This window comes from Mobula birostris, chromosome X, assembly GCF_030028105.1.
Source record: "Mobula birostris isolate sMobBir1 chromosome X, sMobBir1.hap1, whole genome shotgun sequence".
Lineage (NCBI taxonomy): Eukaryota > Metazoa > Chordata > Chondrichthyes > Myliobatiformes > Myliobatidae > Mobula > Mobula birostris.
The window spans coordinates 75,489,761-75,501,900 of record NC_092402.1 but is presented as its reverse complement, the minus strand read 5'-3'; the positions used below and the strand labels follow the sequence as shown (position 1 = coordinate 75,501,900).

General features: G+C 38.5%; 1 protein-coding gene across 11 annotated transcripts in view; it reads left to right on the top strand.

The window, feature by feature from the left end:
• The window catches only part of tlk2 (tousled-like kinase 2), a 178,115-nt gene that overhangs the window by 112,546 nt on the left and 53,429 nt on the right, over window positions 1-12,140 (top strand). For 10 of the 11 annotated variants that reach the window (XM_072249857.1, XM_072249849.1, XM_072249850.1 and 7 more), the window contains 3 exons: window positions 3,094-3,204; window positions 8,836-8,972; window positions 11,209-11,361. In XM_072249857.1, the coding sequence (XP_072105958.1) occupies window positions 3,094-3,204; window positions 8,836-8,972; window positions 11,209-11,361 (401 nt within the window). The remainder of the gene's footprint in view (window positions 1-3,093; window positions 3,205-8,835; window positions 8,973-11,208; window positions 11,362-12,140) is intronic. The other variant, XM_072249856.1, reaches the window with a different exon arrangement.

Here is a 12,140-nt window from a genome sequence, read left to right as displayed (position 1 = left end):
CACAGAATACTTGAATAGTGGTATTAGTTTCTGCTGTTGCATCTGTAAATATACTTGTCTATTTCAAAGGCCTCTCAGTACATGTGTCAGACCTTGATTAAGGTGGAATGGTTGTTTCAAATGTGCGAGGAAGGCAGCATTGTACGGACTAAGGGAAAAGCTTTGAAAGATGATCTAGTTGTAACATCACTGAAGACTTAATTTGGCTTTGTGGCTTTCATTCTGGGTCTAGGATGTGAAGTCTGCTGCAGCTGGAATTGATGGACAACATTTATCAGGCAATCTAAACCTTACAGAGCTATCAACCTGCGTGCCAGCAATGGGTACAAACGTGAAAATGGTGGTATCATAACAGTCACAGCAGTTCAGAAACAAAAGCAAGTTTGTTGTGCAGCCTAAACTTGATATGTTGTACTTTTGAAAGGAGTCCTTTTAAACATGGAATAAGAACTGCCTTCAAATCAAAGGGTGATTTGTTGTGCAATGAAAAGCAGTAGCCAGGAATATATGTAAAGTTCCACTAGGGATGCAGGATTACAAATGCACTTCCTAGAGCCTGGCTTGAGTGATGCATAATCCTGACAACCACATCAGTGTATGTACTAACTTATGAAAATGGAACAATATGACGTTTGGGCAGATGCAAGGCCCGTAACAGTTGGAGAATTGAATGTATGCATGAATTATGAACAGCGCAACTGTTCAGAGCAACTTGCACTCTGACCATGAACTGTTCCGCCTGAGCAACGGAGACATGATCTTTATAGTTGTAATCCTGTTACAATCTCAGTACCACCAGTGTACATTATATACTGTTCCTGTAAAAACACTAGTGTTGGTTATCTGCTTTAAGTAAAATGTAAACTCTGGTTCATTTAGTCTGTTGAAGTGTTCATCTTTTTTGGCATGAATCCTTTGGCCATGTTTTTCTGGTTAAGATCCTTTGTACATTATGTCACAAACTACGGTGTAGGAATATCTGTATGCTTGTTACTGCTCGGTAAGTGATGCATGGTATTGAAGTCTGTTGTTTAAAAAGTTGCGGTTAGGAAGGGATTTAATGGATGTTTGTTAGAAAGTACTGTATTAGAATGGTCACTGTTCACATTTGGAAAATCTTTTTGTTCTTTGTTTCCTCTTTTGGGAGAATGAGGAAATGTTTTCATTTTTATTAAACATTCAATATTTGCCAATGTTACATAATGAATTTTATCTTCCTTAAAGCAAGAAATGTTAATACTTGAATTTGAATGATGTTTATATCATTAATTATCATTCTCAATCAACTAACCTTCGCTAGTTCAATCACTTTGTAATAAATGAAGCAGGACCTAGTGTGACTACATGGCTACTTCCTAAATGTAAAGACATTTATGAAGTACAGACTGTTACTTTCTCAGCAAGCATGCATCTTGGCTGGAAGCCTTCCACAAGTGGCATCTAATGTTTGTCGACTCTCACTGTGTCAGTGATTGACAGCTTTTCTGATGAATGGGGCTAATCCTGTGGACAAGCCATGGATTGTGTAAAAAGCTGCAATAATTTTTGGACTTTCAATGTACTGTAGACACAGTTGCGCAGAACCAGACTATGGTGTAGCATCATTGTTAGATTGGCAGGACACTTGGTGGCCCAGTCCTATTGGCATGGGACCCAGGTTCATTTAGATTTTCTCCCAGTGATTGTGTGGGTTTTTGCTGGGTGGTCAAGCACTTTACAACCCTCTGGATGCAACATAATCTTTTGTCTATTTGCCTCGTTGATGTCATGGGCAAGAAAGCTCACCAATACTTCCACTTCCTCAGGAGGCTAAAGAAATTTAGCATATCTCTGTCAACCCTCGCCAATTTTTTATGTTGCACCATAGAAGACATTATATCTAGATGCATAACAGCTTGGTTATGGCAACTGCTTCCACAAGACCGCAAGAAACTGCAGAGTTATAGACACAACGTAGTACATCACAGAATCCACCCTCCCCTCTCTATACTTATCGCCATTTAAGTAAAATAACCAGCATAGTCAAAGACCCTCCCTACCCTGGGCATTCTTTCTTCTCCTTTTTCCCATTGGGCAGAAGATAAATGTTTGAAAGTGTCTACCACCAGGCTCAAGGACAGCTTCTATCCTGCTGTTATCAAACTCTTGAATAAACTCCTGTAAAATAAGATGGACTCTTGACTGTACAATCGACCTCGTTACGACTTTGTTTGCCTGTACTGCACTTTCTCTATAGCAGTTACACTTTATTCTGCATTGTTATTGTCAATGTCTCCCATCCACTACATAATGTACTGGTTGGGCACAGGAGTACATTCAGCCAGAGACTCATTCCACTGAGATGCAACACAGAGCGTCATAGGAAGTCATTCCTGCCTGTGGCCATCAAACTTTACAACTCCTCCCTTGGAGGGTCAGACACCCTGAGCCGATAGGCTGATCCTGGACTTATTTCATAATTTACTGGCATAATTTACATATTACTATTTAACTATTTATGGTTCTATTACTATTTATTATTTATGGTGCAACTGTAACGAAAACCAATTTCCCCCAGGATCAATAAAGTATGACTATGACTATGTTTTACTTGTTCTACTTCATTGCACTGTGTAATGATTTGATCTGTATGAATGTTATACCAGACAAACTTTTTGCTGTATCTTGGCACACATGACAATAATAAACCAATCAACCAATCAATTTTTAGCTTTTTTTTTGCCCCATTGCCAATCTCTTTTCCCTTTTTTATTTTGTTTTGGGTATTAGCCAATGTATAAAAATTGACTAGGACTGGATTTAAAGTAAAAGTACTCCTTATTTAACTTAAATTTTGTCTACATTTCTAAGTCCTTTTTAGAAGTTGAGCCTACCAAAGGGTTAGGGGCCACTACAATCTCAGCCAGCGATATTGAAAAGCAACAATTTTTCTTTCTGCCTTTTCAGTAACAAGATGTTGTTCCTTTAATGCAGTGAATCATGATGGTTTTGCTATTATTTTCTCATTAACTTTAATACCAGGTTAGCAGCTGGTGTTGTTGCAGTTTTCTTTGTAAATGTAGCAGTGGCTCATTGATTTTCTTTGTGTTTCAGGCAAATTGTGACTTAAGAAGACAAATAGATGAACAACAGAAAATGCTTGAAAGATACAAAGAACGGTTAAATAAGTGTGTGACAATGAGTAAAAAACTGCTAATAGAAAAGGTACGATGAGCCTTTTATAGAAAGTACTGGTCTATAAGGGATTAATTGAGGACAATTATTCATTAAGATTTACAACTGTCCTAGACTTTTATCTTTGGATATTTCCTATTTAAATAAGTAAAAATAGCAAAACAGGGAGAATTTTTTGTTTTAGGTGAATCATCTGTTTTCTTACCAGTACGGAGATTGTGTTGGGACACACTGGGCATGTGGCATAATATGTTTGCATTAAACCAACAGTCTGTCTCTCTGCTCAGAAAATGGGTAGTGGTGAGTTAAAGATGGTTGGATGTAAGTTGGGTAGATCAACCTGATAACCTAGGAATTACTATCACTCTCTGAGAAGTAATTTTCGGACTGTTAATGTTTGTGGAGCTTTGTAATAGTGCTCTTGTTTCAATAACACTTGGCTGCAAAGTGCTTTGGGGATAAATGGTTGTGGAAGATGATATGTAAATGCAAGTATATCAGATTTGCACTTGTACAGTGTCTTCTACCCCCTAAGCATATTGAAAAGTGCTTTATCAGTCAATTAATACTTTGCATCAGTGGTTATTGTAATGAAGGATTTGTAGCATCAGTGTCCTATGAACAACAGTATGATAATTAAACCAACTTGTCTAGCACCGGCTTCCACAGTCAAAAGTCACTTAGATCTAATTTCTTCCCCATTCTGATGTTTGGGCTGAACCGTTTGACCACGCCTGCATGATTTTATGCATTGAGTTGCTGCCACGTGATTGGCTGATTTAAGTATTTGAATTACTAGCAGGTGTACACATGTACCTAATAAGGTGGCCACTGAGTGTATATCAAATGATCTGGCCTCCATCACCTGTGGGAAGCTGAGAAGTACAGATTCAGAGTCTCTGATTGAAGTTTCTTCATAACTCATTTTAAATAACTGCCCCTTTACTTTGTAGCTATATCTTCTTGTTCATAACTCTCCAACTAAAGCCATCTCAACCATTTGTAGTGTAGCTCTGGGACCGCCAGAGAACGAAGCTGGGAAATTAATAAAAGGAAGCAGGGGATATGTAAATTAATCTTTTGCATCAGTCTTTATTGTTGAGAACATTTTAAATATCCCCAATATAACAGATGAGCTTATTTGAACAAAAGTATGCAACTTGTAAAAATACCAGCCACAAGGATAAAGTAGAGAAACTCACAAGGCAAAAAGTAAAAACATCACAACATGATAGCCTGCACCCAAGGGTTTTTAAAATGAAGCGGCTGCAGAAATAGTGGGCCCGCTGTAGAATTTTTTCAAAACTTGCTATATTCGACCTGGGTACCAGAAAATTGGGAAACAGCCAATGTGACTTGTTCAAAAAGGTACAAAGTAGGGATCCATAGGCAAATTAGTTTAACAACCATTATTGGCAGATACGAGAGTCAGTCAGTAATTAATGAGATATAACTAATCATTTAGAATCAGTTGGGCTGAAGAGCCTCTTTCCATGCCATATAACTTCATGAACTCTATGAAAGCAATATTGATTAACATAGTTTTATGGAACATAAGCTATGTTTGACAAATTAGACTGAATTTTTTTGTAGAAGTGATAAGATTAGTTGATATATATTTGTGTATATATAGACCATTTATTTAGATTTCCAAAAGGCATATGACAAGGTGCCAAATGAGGGTCTAGTGCATAAGTTGAGAGCCTAAGGTATTGGAAGAAGTGTGTTAGCACAGAATGAACACTGGCTGTGGCGTAGAAAACATAGCTGAATTAAGTGTGTCATTTTCCATTTGGAGGGACGTAACTGGTGGAGTTCCCCAGGGATTGGTTTTGGCTCCCAACTGGTTACCATTTACATTGATCACCTGATGGAGGAAAGGAAATGAAATATTTCCAGGTTTGCCAGTGATTTTAAAAAAAGAGAAGTCAAAAGGCATGTTACAATGAGGATTGTATTTCTGTAATGGGATAATGATAGCTTGGAGTGAAAATATGGCAGATGAAGTTTAAAAGTGGGGAAGTAAGAGGAATTGAAAGGCAGATCACCTAAAATGGAGAGTGAGTGAAGTTCATAGGGAACTAGTGAATGAAGCCTATAAAGCCAGCAGGCAGGTCCAACAAGTAGTTATGGGAGCAAACAATATATTACGAAGGGATGAGAGATTTTGTTACAGTTGTGCAAGATGTTGATGAGGGCACACTTGGAATATAATGCACAGTTTTGGCACTTACCTAAATAAATGAAATACAGTAGTGACATTGAAGGCAGTGCAAAGGAGATTCACCAGGTTAATTCCTGGAATATGAGGGTTGTCTTCATGAGAGGCTGGAGTTTCAATAGGTGTTAACATGTTTTCATTAGTGGAAGAGTCAAAAAGGGGCACAACCAGAAAATAAGGGGCCAGTCATTTAAAATGAAGGTGTATAGAAATTTGTTCTCTCGGAGGGCAGTGAATCACTGGAATTCTCTGCATCTCCTAGAGCCCACCTCAAGTCTGGTTAAGACCAGATCATCAGATATATTTAAGATGGAGATGAATGAATGTTTGAAAGATCAAGGAATTGACAATTATGTGGGAAACTGGCAAAGAAAGGGAGTTGGTTCCAGCATAGATCAGTTATGATCATATTGGAATGGCAGCCTAAATGACCTATTGTCCCTGTTTTCTTGTGTCCTCTCGTCTTGCCTCTCTTGATAGTACAACCCTCTCACATTTGACAGGAAGGTGACAGTAACTCAAATAGTCATGCATTACAACAGTGGTTTGCAGAAGAGCATCTCTGAACACACAGCAGGTTGAACTTTGAAAGGGGTAGAAGACGGTGGAAGACCACAAATATACACTCACTGGCCACTTTATTAGGTGCAGGAGCTTGTGTTCTTATAAGCAACATCCAATCAATAGCTGCAAATGTAGAATTGAAAGGGAAGAAAGTACTGGGGAAAAGTGAAATCAAAAGAGAAAGTACAGAGCAAATACGAAAGTTGTGGGATCACCAGTCTCAGGATCTTGATTGCCTTTATCCTAGGGATCAAAAAAAGTGGCTAGTGGGAACAGATGTATGGATTTTAATTTCCCAAAATACCTAAGATACAGGGGAAGGTATCATTAGTTTGGAAAAAAGCAAATATTTCTCAATTGAAAAAGGTAGGGGACTGGAGAGCAAGAATCTACAGGATAGTTAGCTTAACATTGGCCATTAAGCAAAAGTTAAAGCTATTTTTTTAGACAATGGCAGGACATTTTTAAAAAATAAATAAATTTCAAAGTAATTGGACAATGTCAATGAGGTTTTGTGAAAGGGGGCTTGCGTTTGATCAATTCATTGGCGTTCTTAGAAGTAACTTGTGGCTAGAGGATATACTAAGACTTTAGAAGTTATTTGCTAAGGTGCCATATTAAAGGTTTTTAAAGAAATTAGAAGCAGATCGTGCAGATTGGCTGGTTACCAAAAAGTAGTTGGAAAGATAAGAAGTGTTGTGCCAACTATGAAGCCCAAAAGAAGATGGCGCTGGTGAGACACGGCGACGTTTTGCGGGCAGCTAGCAAAACTATTAACAATTCTATTAAGTATACTTTTTCGGGGCTGCAATCATTGCAATCTGCAGCTTGTAGTTTCCCGTTGACAGTTGTGCTTTTAAACTGTACGACCTGGCGATTTTTGGTATCCTGAAGATTTGGAGGACTGGATTCTTGAGAATGCAGATATGGCCGCAGCAGCCATCACTGGAACGGACTTGGGGCTTGACTGAACTCGGGCAGGATTGAAGTGGTGGTGCCTGTGCTTGACAGCTGATAACAAACCAATATTCGGCCGATTTGAGCGCCAAGCTAGATTAAAAATAAGGTGTCAAGGCCAAAGGTGAAGAACAAATTGTTGTTCAGCTCACTACTCTGTGAGGCTTTACTCGCCTCAGCGCTAAACTGACTCTGCAACTATTGGCACTTGCTTCTGCGCTAAACCTAGCTCTGCGGCTGTGGCATGCAGCCATCTGGCTTCCTGACAGGCTGCAGCACTGAACTGGCTCCATGGCTGTGGACTCACTCTTGGGGGACTCTGTGGTTCATGTGTTGTGCGTTGTTTTTGTTTTTCTAATCGTTTGCACAATTTGATCTTATTTTCTTGAACATTGGGTGTTTGTGGGGTTTGGGGTTTTCGTGAATTCTGTTGTCTCTTTGTTTTGTGGCTGCCAAAACAAAGATGATGAATTTCAAGAATTGTCTATGGTATAGATACTTTGAACTTTGAAATGTAATCTATGTGCTAGGACCTTAACTTATTACAGTTTATATAAATGACTTGAATGAAGGGACAGAAAGTGCAGTTTTTTTTTAATTTTCTGAAGGCAAAGGTGGGTAGAAAAGTCAATTGTGTAAAGGATATATGGACAAATGGATATAGATAGGTGAAGGGAATGAGCATAACTCTGTAAATGATATGGGAAGATGTGAATCAGTTCACCTTGGCAGGAAAAGTAAAGTAGCATATAATCTAAATGGTGAGAAATTGCACATCTCTGAGCAACTGAAATCTGGTCATGACTTTAAAAAAGGCTGGAATACAGGTGCATCAAAAAATTAGGAAAACTAGCAATCTTGCTGTTTGATGCAGAAAATTACAAAGGTTATACTTCAGTGAGAAAGGGTATTGGCAGGACTAACTCTGCAGAACTGTACAGTATTGGTCTTAATTAAACTGATAATGTATTGGAAGCAATTCAAAGAATGTTTATGGATTAATAGCTAGATTGGGAGGGTTGTTTCATGAAGATGGGTTTGATTGGTTATCTTATATCTCCTAGAGTTTAGAAGAATAAAACATCTACTTCCTTGTTTTCAAGAACCCTCAGGAAGTATTGAGGATGTTTCTTGTGGAAGAATCTAGAACTACGAATTGCTTTTTAAAGATAGTCATTTAAGGTAGAAATGCGGGCAAAATTTCTGAGAATTGTTGGACTTTGAAACACTGATCCAATGTTAGTGAAACCAAAGTCTTTTTTTTAAGGTGGAGGGAAATCCTGTATATGGAAGGGGTTGAAAGGTCGCCACAAGTAGATTAAAATGTAGAGCTAAAGTTGCAATCAGATTGTGCAAGATCTTATTCAATGGTAGAGCAGATTTGAGAGGGTAAGTGGCCACCTAGTGCTCCAAGTTTGTACATTTTTACATCTGTATGCTTTGAAGTCATTCTTCAAGGCGTTGTCCAAGACCCATGAGGTACTCCCAATTTGTTCTGGAGGAAGAAAGTGTAACTGAGTAATCTCTGACAGTGTGGACCATCATACTGACCCAAAAATTGGATAAACAAAAGTCACTGAATTATTTTCCTCAAAAAAAGAACATGCCTCTCGTGTCCTTCTGAAATGGAGAGGAGGGAATCTGGAAGCACTGTGCCTGAAAAGGTGCTTTCTGCATCTCCTGGTAGACAATGACAGAATTGCAGAATGTTGTCAATTACCACAAGTTGCCAAACCTTGGGGTAGGATTGGAGGGAAAGGGAGGAAATGTGAATAATTAGCAAGTGTTTAGAATTTGAGTTCATCAGTTTTTTTCTGCTTTGTGGCCCAGGGATGTCAGTCATACTGAAGACTAAATTTACAAGGAATGGGAACTTAAATGGTTAATATTTTTGTTATTTCATGTTTATTCCCACTCAGTCTAAACAAGAGAAGCTTGCCTGTCGAGACAAAAGTATGCAGGACCGACTGCGACTAGGTCACTTCACTACAGTCCGGCACGGAGCTTCCTTCACTGAGCAATGGACAGATGGTTATGCATTTCAGAATCTTATTAAGTAAGTTTTAGCCTTTGAGAGTTATGACCAATGAATAGTGTGAATAAAATCAAAGCTGTTCATGTAGCACAACAGGAGTTTCATTTTTAAAAACCAAGAGTAGGTGGCTTCCCTAATTTTAATCATGTTGCTTAAACTGATATGAACATCAGACATGAACAATAATAAGCAGGTTACTGCCCCATCAGTGAAGCTTTATTACACCTGAAGCTATTTTCTAAACTGTAGTATAGAAGATCCCACCTAATAAATTTCTTTACTGGGTTGTGGGTTCCAACTTGAACTGATGATTGAACAGAGTCCCAAAAGAAATGCAACAATTAACAGGTTAACAAATGAATAAAAGATACTTCTGTAGTTTCTGCATGAATGATAAAAAGGGCTTCATTTCTTTTGGTTCCATTTAGTTTATCTTCAGGAAATTTTGAGATTTAGTAGATCCAGTTAATCTAGGTTATTTTAAATACTTTATCTCTAGTGTAAAATACTGAACGTGACTTGGAATTTGACTTTTCCAAGCAATGTTGCAAGAAAGAATATAGTAACAACTTAAATTTCAGCTGTTCCAGCATTCCTCCTGTTTTCATTTACTTGTAGTACTTGTAGCTTAATTGACATGTGTCTTGGGCTGTCATCAAGTTTAATGATTGTTTAGTTACTTGCCGTGCTTGTGATACTTTACTAATAATGCTTTTCAGAAATCTCTCAAGTGCATGCCATGAAACTGAGATACGTGAAAGAAATCTTAATGTAGGAGCTTCTGTAAAGCAGTTTACCATTGGCTTTATCAGCTTGATTCAGTATGGTCCTTAATAGCACTATTGCCTGAACAAATTCACCAGTGACATCATATACCTCCTGCTTTTATCTCACTTAGTTTCCATCTGTAACTTTTAAGCTGCACCAAAAGTTGGGACAGGATTTTTAGATTCACAGTGCACAAACTGTCGAAACTTGGTTTAGGATTAATCACTGATATAAAACTCAACAGGATGGCAGAGTGGTATAGCAGCTGCCTCTCATTTCTAGTTCAGGTTTGTTCTTTGGGTGCTGTTTTGTGTGCAGTTTACACTTTTTACCCCCATCTCAAAGACATGCTGGTAGGTTAATTGGCTACTGTATACAGTACTTGGTGTATGTAAGTGTCAGGAGTCAACAGACTGGAAAGTAAGAGAATAAGTTGAAGGGATGAATACAAGGGATAAGGAAATCAGAAAGGGATTGTTCTGCTGTAAACTTGTGTGGACCAAGTGACCACCACCTTTCAAAGTAAGTAAGGAAACAACAGTTACAGACTATGGCTTTCTCTTAATTATTGCTTTGGCGAAATGATCATTTTTTCATGTTAAACTTGCTTCATGTTGCATTTCATCCAGTGCTTTTGCTGTTGGGCTTTTTTTTTTTCAATGCATCGATCATTAGCCTGATAGTAATCAAATGGTGTTAGACGTCATTAGTCTCATAACTGCAGCAGAATTCTGGAAGCAAATTGTACATTCTGTATGGTTTATTGTCACAGTTTTATTGATTTAAAAATTTGTACCATATAGTTTGTTTTGAACTTTATCTGTTGCTCACTAAATTAAAATCAATTGCTAATAATAACCTAGTGGGGAAAACACCAAACTATGGGAGGCAAGTTACAGAAATGCAGGTTTTAGGAGAGAGTATGAAGTCTTAACTTATAATTGAATAAAAAAAATTTGGTTAATGGCAGAATGATAAAGCAAGTCTGAAGAGATGATGGAGAGCCTTTTAGGGAGTGAAAATCTGAAAGGACAATTATAGGGCAAAACTGGGTTCCTGCCCCACCTTCTAGTCATCAGTTAAATAAAGGAATATCCTCTGCTGCTTTAATATAATGTGGATTTTCAGATAGGAAGAGTTGAACCTGTGTGACAGATAGTGATGTGTGCAAATGATGGGGTTGAGAGAAGGAAGAAGAGGGGTGGTGTGGTTTAGTGTATTGTTGTTCACTAGTAGGGGTGTGCATTGTCATTGTATGAATGCAGTGTATGTGTGGAAGTTGCTTGTGGTCCTGTGTATATGGTATGTTACACTTTGTGTCTAATCTTGAGACGTACAGTGCATGCTGTTTTGTGTACCTGTATCATTCTAACTTATTACACAGTTGGATTTGTTCAGTAACCCTCACCCACATTCTTATTCTCCCATGGAGTACTCCCACAGTATCAAACACAGCCCCTTTTTTTAAAGCTTTGTAATTTTTGAACAGACAGCAAGAGCGAATAAATACACAGCGTGAGGAAATTGAGCGACAGAGGAAGCTTCTAGCAAAACGAAAGCCTGCAGCCATGTGTCAGATGCCACCTACAAGTACTGAACAGAAACAGAGGAAAAACAAAGCAAATGGAGCGGAAAATGAAACGTGAGTCAGGTTACGAGCAAACTGAGATTTAAAATGACTTTTCAGCTGTGTGGTCTATTGATCCCAGGCTTTGTGTTTTTACTGACCTTCTCTTAGTGTTAGCACTACTTCATTTTCCTTTTAATATTAATTCACTGGATGTTACCATCATTGGCATGACCATATTTATTGCCCAGCCCTAACTTGCCAGCCCTTGAATTGAGAGCTCAGTACGTCATTTCACAGGACAGTTAAGAATTGACCATTTTGATGGATCCAGAGTGGCATTTAGGCTGGAACAGGTAAGGATGTCGATTTTCCTTTATCTAAATGGTTAGAGGTTTGCACGTGGATTCCAGTTCTGAAAGCTGCCTTACAAAGAATGGTGTCAAGCTTGAGTGTTGCTGAAACTTTGTTCATCCAGGCAAGTGTAGGGTATTCCATTACTCAACTGATTAAAAAAGGCTTTGAGTCAGGAGTCACAAGTGGAGGGGAAACCCAGATTCTGGGTTCTTTTCCTGCAGCTGCATAATCTATAGCTGATTGGACAATAGTGACAGGGCGAGTGAAGTTATCCCCTTTGGTTCAAGAGCCTGATGGTTGAAGGGTAATAATTGTTAATGAACCTGGTGGCGTGAGTCCTGAGGTTCTCGTACCACCTTCATGATGGCAGCAGAGAGAAGAGAGCGTGGCTTGAATGGTGGGGGTCTCTGATGGGTGCATTTATGTTAAATGTAGGCATTACCCATCCTGTGAGCAAATGCATTTAATAAATTGCTTTATCTGGTTAGACCCTCCAC